The 10,695-nt window shown below is 39.5% G+C and overlaps 1 protein-coding gene across 1 annotated transcript; it reads right to left on the bottom strand.

Moving 5' to 3' along the window:
- Window positions 1-4,437: 4,437 nt before the first annotated feature.
- On the bottom strand, window positions 4,438-8,888 carry TMEM18 (transmembrane protein 18). The gene is made up of 5 exons (XM_065632387.1): window positions 8,819-8,888; window positions 8,429-8,549; window positions 6,272-6,326; window positions 5,146-5,239; window positions 4,438-5,052 (listed from the first exon to the last, which is right to left on the bottom strand). The coding sequence occupies exons 1-5, from the start codon at window positions 8,864-8,866 to the stop codon at window positions 4,963-4,965; spliced, it is 408 nt and encodes a 135-aa protein (XP_065488459.1). The 5' UTR covers window positions 8,867-8,888; the 3' UTR covers window positions 4,438-4,962.
- Window positions 8,889-10,695: the final 1,807 nt, after the last annotated feature.

Here is a 10,695-nt window from a genome sequence, read left to right as displayed (position 1 = left end):
ATAAAGCCTCTAACATTGCCAAGTACTGTTTGCCAGATTGCATAGAAAGTCTGTGTTGACTTGTGATACTCTGAGAACCTCAGTTACGTCTGTAAGTGACTGCTACCTATGTACCATACAAAGGACAGACTTGCTAACGATGCATTAAGCAAGAGAGGGTAAATCATGAAGAAAGGAAGATGTGCATAAGGTCTGTCAGTTCATGAACCTGACTGCTTCAGTAAGCTTTCCTGCATATTGTTCACACAAGAATGTAATTAATTGTTTTATTTTTCATTGTTATACTTCTTTTTAATTGCTTGAAGACAGGATCCTCCATATTTACTTCCTTGCCACGTTAAGAAGCTTTAAAGCACAAAATACCTCCACAGTCCTGAATCTGGAAGCATATACACACATCATCACTGCTACAAGGAGTACTTTTTAATGTAAAAAGCAAGAGTGTCAATAAACATTTGAAAGTGACTGGAGATGTACCTTGGAGCTCAGATGGCAATTTACACTTTCAGAGGCTACAGCCCAAGCCTTATGGCCATTCCAAAATGCTGAACAAAGTATTTATGAATGACTGTGGTGAAAAGCTCTACAGAACTGGCTCAAAAGGAAAGCTGTGAGTCAGTTTTTGCATATAAGATAGTGACATCCAGTGGCGAGTTTGCTTAACTTTAATGATCTCTTCCCTGATGCACAGGAAAACATCAACACTTGTGTTTTGTTGAAACATATTTAAAAATATTTAAAATACTTAAAACATTTAAATAGACAAATAATATGTGAGTTTCCTAAGCAGAGAAACATACTTTGATGTATTAATATAAAAATGGTGTGTACATCTGCAGCTAAAAATTACATTTTGGTTCTAATTTTTAATCAAGCTTACAATAAAAGTAAGCAAAATGCTTAGCTGTATTTAAAGAAACAGAACATTCTCTACATTACAGCTGTGTTCTGTCTTGTTCACACAAATAATGACTGTTCCTCTTTTTCCTGACACTCCCAGTTTCTATAAAAAACAGAGTTCAAGATTTAAGCTTGAGTCTCGAAATCCAAAATGCAATTCTCCACAGACTCTTCCTTCATTTAGGATTCACAGCCACAGCAGATCACTATCTAACATAGCTTTTCTATGGTAGAACCCTTTTTTTTTTAAGACCCAGCTGATGAAAAGTAGTTAAGACTGTCCTTCAAAGTTCTTTATTTAGAATGCACACAAGGATGCAGGAGATCTCAATTTACTGTCCTTCCGTGCCTTGGGGAGATAGGTGTTTTTTGTAGGAGACGGGGATGTCCAAAACACACCTAATAAGCTGGCAAATACTCCTGAAGAACAGATATTCAAATTCCCTTATTGTATCTGTTCTGTTTTGTCTAGAATAATGAGACTCATTGGACCAAAAGGAGGTGAAAATACACTTCAAGCTAAGGATGAGGCATTTCAGCGGATGTGGAAAAAGAGAGAATTTTAGGTTCTCATTCTTGGAAACTCATCTCATCTCAATTATTACTTTTCCATAGGGAACAAGGCCAACTCCAAACTTCAGGAAGTTTGCCAACTAAATTCTGCTAATCTATCTTTTCACATACTTACATGCAAGAAAACCACTTTGTACTATGGTAAAGTTGCCAGGTTAATATTACTTTCTCCCTTTTAATGTTTTTCCATGCCGGCTGACACCATGTGCTATTGTGGAAAGACATGCTAAGGAAGGCTGAAGATTCCAGTCACTGTCGGCAAAATACACAGAACCAGTGACAAATGATCTCTGGCTTGTCTTGCACTGCAAGGGATCCAACAGAGCAGCTACCAGCTTTTCTGTGTGCATGTTCCAAACTGAAAATCTTTTGCAAGCAACCTCAGTTTGGGTCTCCCAAATAAAAGCAAAGGTATTCCACCAGCCTTAAAAGGTTGGTGCTCATTCACTCATACATACAAAAGTCTAAATAGGCAAAACAGTCTCTAAATTCACGAGGTAATTATTTTGGTTTGTCAGTAAGTAGCCCTTACATTATGTTACCGCACTATCACTTCATAAATCCAGTCACCCAGTCACGTAATGAAGAAAAGCCACGCTTTACTGAATTCTGAGGGTTTCTCTTCTGGTTACATACCTACTTTTTTTTTTTTTTTAACTTAGCTTTTAAACTTAGTGTTTCTTAGGCAGGGTTAGTGAAAGGACAACTCAGATAAAAGTTTGAGTCTTTCTGAAATGTGGAAAATGGAAATATCTTTCTGACAAACATTTATATGGAAACCACATTTTTCTATTTGCGAAAATTTATCCTATATAACCGTTACATTTACTTACAATATCAGTAGTCAGGGACAGTTTAATAACACCAAGCTTATCATTTTGAAGTGTAGATTTTGAGATGTTCATCCTTCAAAAAAATATTGATATAATTTTGGAATTTGGAGTTGTTTATATTTTCACTCAGCAATACTTTCAGAAGACAAAAAAAGACCCCCATCACGATGGTACTTTCTAAACCAAGTATTATCCCGCTCCTAGCTCTCACACGTCAGAGGTGTCAGAAATCAAGACAATATACAGCTCTAATGGATTTTTACTTGCTAATTAAAAATAAATTAAGTACCTGCCACTCACACTGCAGGGTTCTTTGTTCTTCAACTTTGTTAAAGGGCTGTAATGCCCTGGGATATTATACTAAAGGGCAAAATCGCTCTGGTAATCAACACAAAATGAAATACTGCCTGAAAGGTCAGCTACACTGAAAGGAAGAGGAAAGAGAATTTAAGAAAGCACAAGATTTTTTTATTTCACTTGGGTTCCCCAAAGGTAGAGAGAATTTCTCTAGTAAATCCCATGCCAAGCAAGAGTAATACAAAATGAGGCAATACAGAAGAAGTAATTTCTGTTATCTTGTCTATGTTATGCTAGAAAGGACAGTTCTAATTGCTGTATCTCACCAGTTTCACGTCCTTACAGAGGAGGGAATTATCATTTTTTCCAGCCTTTCATGCAAGAAAGAAAAAATACTGAAATAATACTTGGGGAAAGTTTGTCTTGGATGTACTAAACAATGCACATTGTTTTCCATTGCAAGGGTCTTGCTGCTTAGCTTCTCCGAACCAGCTCATTTACTGTGAATCAAATTCACACATACTCTGAAGCCAAAGGCAATTGATAACAGGCGATATCTCAGTACGATGAGCACAGCTTCTAAATGCATGACACTAAAACAACTGTGCATTGATACGGTTGCAGAACAGTTCACATGAGGAAAGTCAGGAGAATATTTGTGTGATTGTGTATGAAAAATTGCATACCTCTCCCCATCAAATTGTAAGAGCAAAGCTGAACTTTTCTAAACCAACCAGAGAGGACTACATGAATCAATAAAATCAAACAGGCCTCTTTCTTGGTCCTGAAGACAGGTGTCCCAGCCTATCTGGCAGCCATTTGGATAGACTCTATTCACTCCTTCAAAACCGAGACTGTTCCAAAAGGCACATATGTTCTACCAGACCACTACAGATGTTTCCACGGAGTAGTGACTGCTGACCCTGCCCAACACTGCACCAAGAGTTGCAACAGAACAATTATGGGACAGCACAGCAAGGCTGCATCTATTTAGTTTGCTAATATAAAGTAGTCTATCTGTCTGTAATTCTTGATAGAGCAGTGAGTGAGGAGAGCCATGCTAAATCAATCCATGGGAAACACTCCACTGCACTTCCACAATGCTGTGAAGTCCCCCAGAAAGTTTCACTCTCCCTAAGTAGGAGACTCACAAACTGTGTATACATACGCATCTGCTTATCTCCCTCAGGTCCACATCTCCACTGCTGTGAAGACTATTCAAGTATTTAAAATTAATTTCCCAAATACACATGACCTTAAACTTACTAGTGTTCTGTGTTTTTGTACCCTACTATTCTTCACATTAGTCTAAGTTCATCTTTCCTACATCTTAAATGACATCTGTTTTAGACAGCAGTTTAGGTCTCCACACAAAGGGTTAACTTTTTCCAGATACAGCTTTTACTAAATATGTCTGAACAGTCTTCTGCTGTGTTTGTTCTCCCTTCCCCCAATTTCCTTAATCCAATAAAAACCGACTACTCTGAGCGAAACTGAAGTCTTCATTTTTAAGCTAATTTTTCAGTTTTTTATTAAAAAAACAGTGAAACATAAAAAAGGAACAAAATTGCATAGAACACTATAAAGTTTCTTCCCTTCTTTGCTGTTCTATGAATAAGCAATAACTATGAAAATTTCATCCAGTTTTAAGAAAAGATACTTATGTAGCTGCATTAAAATAATGAAATATAAATTGAAAAAAATGCAGAGATCATTTTGAATTACTTACACAAATTAAGTACAAGACTTTACCAAAATGGGAATTTTATTGAGAAAAAAGAAAAAAATCTGATTAGTAATTAAGACAAATTAACACCATTTAAGATACAGTGGATAATTTTATTTACAAATTGCTACTGGCACACAATACACATAGGAATTATGAAATTTTATTGATAAAGAAGTTAAGTGCTTCATAGAAGCATGGATTCCTGAGGTATTTTGAATACAATCCCTCATTTACTGGAATTCACAACACTGCTCCAGTTGGCTTAAGCAGCAGAAGACTGGATACTTGAGAAACACATAGTTAAGACACAGTTAAAAAATACACAGGCAAATGGAAACAGACTGGAAGATTTTGTCTCACCAATACTAATAGTCTTGGTCATGGTGGAAAACTATCTCACACACTGAAGAGTACAAAGACCTGTTGAGACTCAGTTTCACAGAGTTTCTCAGGTTCACGGCCAATTCAAATGTATTGGAGATACTTGCTTTCACCTCATTGTCCACAGCCATGGGCTGCAAAGTCTTAACATCAGACACAAAAACACTTTCGTTTCTGGATAAGCATACAAAAGGACTGGTTACCTGGACAAGTATTATTGCAATAGAAAAAGAATAGTGTTAGGCACTTTCACTTCTTTTTATCTTTTTCTGCTTTCATTCTGTGCTGTAACATTTTCAGCTCAGTCATTACATTCAAAGTTCTGTATACCCAGATGATCTGAAAAGTAAGAAAATTATTAAATTTAACTAATCCACATACATTTACTTATCAATTTAATGAATGCATCCATATAAATGAATACATACATACCACAATTATAATAGTATTCACCAGCAGTGGTGCTGAAAACACAAGTGAAATAAACATTCCTCTTGAATCAAAGTATTGGTATTTAGAAAACAGCCTGAAAGAAATTAAGGAAAACAAAAGAGGAAGCTTTATTCTGTGTAGTTTACATAATATTAGACTTTCATACTAACTATTCAACATGGACATTGTACAGATCATCCTACTTCTTGGGATACTCAAGCACAGGCCAGCATTGTATATATTCAATCAGAACAAAGAGACAGTCACTGTGTCATCAGTTATGAATATTTGTAACACCACCAGTCTTTCTTTTATTTGAAGTTTTACTGCATAAAACCTAAATAAAACCACCATAACTTACTAATGTGACTACAATAGTACATATATTCGTGCTTCAAAAATCATGCTTATCCCAAAGTGTATGAAATTACTTTCTTAGGTATTTTGCTTACTCGTATTAGAAAAGATAAGAGAAATAATAAATAATAAATGTCATTCATGCCTGAAGTGAAACATAAAGACTTAGATGCCTGTGTAGTGTTAAACACATAATTTCCAGTTACATCAGGGAAAGGTTACTTCAGTGCTTATGAAAATAAGACATCAGTCTAATTCTGGCACACAGGCTTCGTAAAACAGATGAATGCTAATGCTTTTTATGCATATATGTAAGTATATAAAACAGTAGTCATATTTTTGAGAAGTGGTGCTTAATGTCAGCTTACTGAACATAAATAGCTACCAAAGAAAATCCAACAACAAACAAATTAAAAAAAAAAATTAAAAAAATCAAAGCTCACATCCTTTTCCCCTTAAACATCGCACTCTGCTTTTCTCTTAGTTCTCTGACTAGTTAATTTACAACCACTCACATAGATTTTAAGCAGTACAATAAATACACGCTAGCTATTACAAATTATCTTTTCTTATAAGCTAAGTGATAACTATGTTGTACTGCATGGTTTTGCTCTAAAGTTTTACATTATTCAATAAAACAGACCCTTTGCCATCACATTCTACTGATGAGGCATGAGTGACTGTTTAAATGAACGTGTTCCGGGAATGACAAGAAAAAAAGAATATTTTTAGAAAAACATTCATTTGAATGCAAAAATGAAAGTATTACCTCCAGTTCATGGCTGCTAATTCATTTATATATTCAGCGCAGTACACTAAGGCCACTGTACAACAAAAGAAAAATATTAGATTCAGTATTTCTTTACAAATAAACTGTCATCAGTTCTGTCATGTATACTAAAGATGTATACATACCAAACATTAGAATTCCTTGGTCCTCAGAAGATCAAATTACACACTTAATATTTAACTGCATAAAACCAATTCTGATTTAAATGTCCCATATAGTTACCAAGAAGTACAAAGTGATCACAAAACACACCCACTATATTACAAGCAACCATAAAGTCCTATTCTTCTGAGCTTACAGAAAGAGCTCAGCATACAAACAAAACAAAACAAAACAAAACAAACAAAAAAGTCCAGTATTTTTCCCAACAATCTTGTTGGCGACTGCTTCTAAGTTATTTCTGTAAAAAGAAATGCCAGTAACCAGTATGGAATTAACTTATCATTTTATATGTTATGGTGTCACACTGCTAACATTACTATCTGAATTTAGGGTACTAATTATATATACGTACTCTGTTAAAATACAAACTTTGTTTGAATAGGTGTAAAGCAGAGTAGTCTACTGCAATCAGGTGAAAACTAACATATTCTGACTCAACAACTACATGCAATATGAAGCCATCAGGACAGTAAAAAAGAAAATCAGTGCAATCATGTTTAACAGAAAAGCAATACAAAATTGTAAGTTTGTCCTTGTATCATTTTCCACAAGTAACAAAGTAAAAAAAATAGACTCAGTGGCTAAAGATGATCTGCACAAGGCAATTAAATAGTTAGCCTGGTGATACGAAGGAGTGCTATCTTGTTTTGCCATCATCTGGATTATCTCTGCTAGGTACTTCACAGTATAAACACATCTATAGCTGCTCAGCTGCCAAGGTAAACCAAGGTGATAACTGCATAATTTCCTTGGTTATTTCTGACTATCTACAATACAAAACTATATTGCAGTCTTGTCCTCTCCCAGCTTGGCTAGTTAAATGGTATTTAAAAAATAAACATAGTCTTCAAGTGTCTTCTTGCCTGCAAATCTCTTGCAATTCCTCATTCTTCCTTCACTACCCTGCAAGCATGCTAGAACTGAAGTACTGTGTAAAAAAACCCAAATCACTAGAAAATCCAAGCCACAGCGAGAACCAAGGTACTGCTCATAATATATCGATCTAACCCAAATCCATGCCATCTTAATTAAATTAAATACCCTCTGCAAAAGCTACTAGATCTTCAGCCAGTCAGCCATACAGACACACCTTTGGCTAGGACAGGCCATTGTGGATTCTCCGGCTGAAGTCTGATAAACCCTGAGATAACACAAGCTGTTAGTGCCATGTACCAAACCAGTGTTGCTCTTCCTCATGTGGTAGCACAGCTGTCAGCAGTGCACATGGTGAACATGCTCCAGAAATGAATCCAGCTGAAAGCTGACTGTATTCACTGAACTGGACCACTGTGTGCAGTTCTGGGTGCCACAGTGTAAAAAAAGATACTAAGCTACTGGAGACCATCCACAAGAGGGCTATGAAGTTGGTGAAGGGTTTGGAGAGGAAGCCGTATGAAGAGCAGCTAAAGTCACTTGGTTTGTTCAGCCTGGAGAAGAGGAGATTGAGGGGAGACCTCATCGTGGTCTGCAGCTTCCTCACAAGGGGAGAAGGAGGGGCAGGCGCTGATCTCTTTTCTCTAGTGACCAATGACAGGACCTGAGGGAATGGCAGGGGAGGTTTAGTTTGGACATTAGGAAAAGGTTCTTCCCCCAGAGGGTGGTGGAGCAGTGGAACAGGCTCCCCAGGGAGGCATCACAGCCCCAACCCTGACAGTGTTCAAGAAGAGACTGGACAACGCGCTCAGACACATGGTGTGAACTGTGGGGTTGTCATATGCAGGGACAGGATTTGGACTCGATGATCCTTGTGGGTCCCTTCCAACTCAGGACAATCTATGATTCTATGTGAAATACTAACTTGCACTCACTTTATCTGCTGCAAAGTATAAACCTGTGCGCTATGCAAGCATATGAACAAAAGGGTTATCGTTAAGAGACCAAAAGAAGCTATTTGGCAGTATTAACAGCTTAAACAATGCACACGCCCTCTGTCATCTGAATGCCAGCTCACGGAAGCACGAATTCACGACTCACCCATGCAGAGGAAGTGCCCTATTTGCACCCGGTAGTGCTGCAGGGACACGCACGTCAGGAGGAAGCAGAAGACGTGGAAAACCGCCAGCCCCACCAGCCAGGGCTCGGACCAGTCCGTCTTCTACGGACAAAAAGAGATTAGGCTACGGCAGAAGTATCGCCAGGCACCTAGAGCGAATAGCTTGCCTCCTCCCGGGCTGAAACCACAACGGATTTCAGTCACGGCCCGCGCTCAACCAGCCCGCGCTGTGCCACGCTGAGGAAGGAGCGAGCAAGCCCTGCACAGGCTCTTCCCCCCGTCCCTGGAGGGGCGCGGGCACACACGGCAGCCGCTGCCTCCTTCCCCTCTCCCCGGGCGGGCAGCCAGCCCGGCCCCAGCTCTCTCCTTACCGCCAGGATAGTGGACAAGCCCGGCGGGCTTCTCAGCGGCTGCTCCATGGCGGCGACAGCGCCGCTGCGGCGGCCGTTGAGCGGCTTCTCGCGAGACTTCGCCCGCCGCCGGTTCCCTGCCCCGAGGGGTTTGGGAAGAGGGAGCGCTGCCTCGCCCACATTAGGGCAATGGAAGAGAAGGCGGGCGTTTCTCTCTCATGAGTGGCGATTCCATGGCTACTCTCACCCCCTCAGAGGGGGAAAGGACGGTGGCTGGTCCCATATGTGGGAGGACGAGCAAAGGTGGCTCTCCACACCCCAGCGGCTGCCTCCTTTGAGGGTGGCACCCAGTCACAGAATCACGCAGAACCACAGAATGTCAGGGATTGGAAGGGACCTCAAAAGATCATCTAGTCCAATCCGCCTGCCAAAGCAGGAACACCTAGATGAGGTTACACAGGAAGGCGTCCAGGCGGGTTTTGAATGTCTCCAGAGAAGGAGACTCGACAACCTCCCTGGGCAGCCTGTTCCAGTGCTCTGTTATTCTCACTGAGAAGAAGTTTCTTCTCATATTTAAGTGCAACCTCCTGTGTTTCAGTTTGTACCCATTGCCCCTTGTCCTATCATTGGTTGTCACCGACAAGAGCCTGGCTCCATCCTCGTGACACTCACCCTTTATGTATTTATAAACATTGATGAGGTCACCCCTCAGTCTCCTCTTCTCCAAGCTAAAGAGACCCAGCTCCCTCAACCTTTCCTCATAAGGGAGATGCTCCACTCCCTTAATCATCTTTGTGGCCCTGCGCTGGACTCTCTCCAGCAGTTCCCTGTCCTTCTTGAACTGAGGGGCCCAGAACTGGACACAGTCAGCACAGTCCCGCATCTCTGACTGAAACTGTGTTCCTCAAATCCAACCATGCATTTTCAGAAAAGGGACATGAAGCTCTGGTAATGTTTTTAGCATTTGATACTAAAGTTAGGAAGCTGATGGGAGGTGTTTTTTGTCATGGTCTGCTAAGTTGGGTCAGGCTGGGGCAGAGGCATTGAGGGCAGTTCGGGTCGCTGGACCAGCATTGGTGTTGGCTGTTTGGTCTTTGCAGCACTCAGCTTCAGCTGCTTTCAGGATGGAAGTGCAGGAAAAAGGGAGTTTTAAGCCCAGCTGGAAATTTCTGATAAAAATACTCAGATGAATGCTCCAGATCGCAACTTAAATCAAGTGAAAAATGCTATTTTTCCTGATGAATGAAAAGAAATTACTGTGCAATGGGAAGTGAACAAGACATTTAAAAGGTTAAACCTCTCATTTATAACTCCTTTCACTAAATTCTTGTAGGTCTGTAGGAACCAACCACTCTTACAGACCTGTCACTCTCAATAGAGATTTCACACTCAGATTCATTGACTAAGCTGGGAGACTTCATGAATCTTAATAGGATTAGCTTTGTCAAACAAACCATTCAGTCCACATTCTGCTTTCATGAAATTTTTGCTGAGCCTTTGACTTTTTTCAAAATGTTTGGAAGTGCATGTGTAAGAAAATATTAGGAATTTACTATTTTTGTTTAGTCTACGGTATAACCAAATACAGTTCATCACTGTGAACTAGTCTCTTTTTACTGTCACACTTCTGCAATTTAGTGTGAGATACCTGAAACTGAGGATGTGTTTCTTTGTTTTGCTTCAGGTTTTTGCTAGTCTTTTTCTCAACAACAATAATATCAGGAGGCCAATCAAGGCTATTACTTAAAGCATTGTAAAATTAAGTAGGGTGATGCAAAGGTAGTTGTTTCTACTACCGTTTTGCTCTTAGTTTTAAGACTGGGGGAAAAAAAGGATGTTTTAATTCCACATTGTAGATTGGGAAATAAGCCTGGAAGAAATGGACCTGTCATTTGGAA

Source organism: Caloenas nicobarica, chromosome 3 (genome assembly GCF_036013445.1).
Source record: "Caloenas nicobarica isolate bCalNic1 chromosome 3, bCalNic1.hap1, whole genome shotgun sequence".
Taxonomy (NCBI): Eukaryota; Metazoa; Chordata; class Aves; order Columbiformes; family Columbidae; genus Caloenas; species Caloenas nicobarica.
The sequence above is the reverse complement of the archived record's forward strand: the minus strand, read 5'-3'. Positions and strand labels throughout refer to the sequence as shown.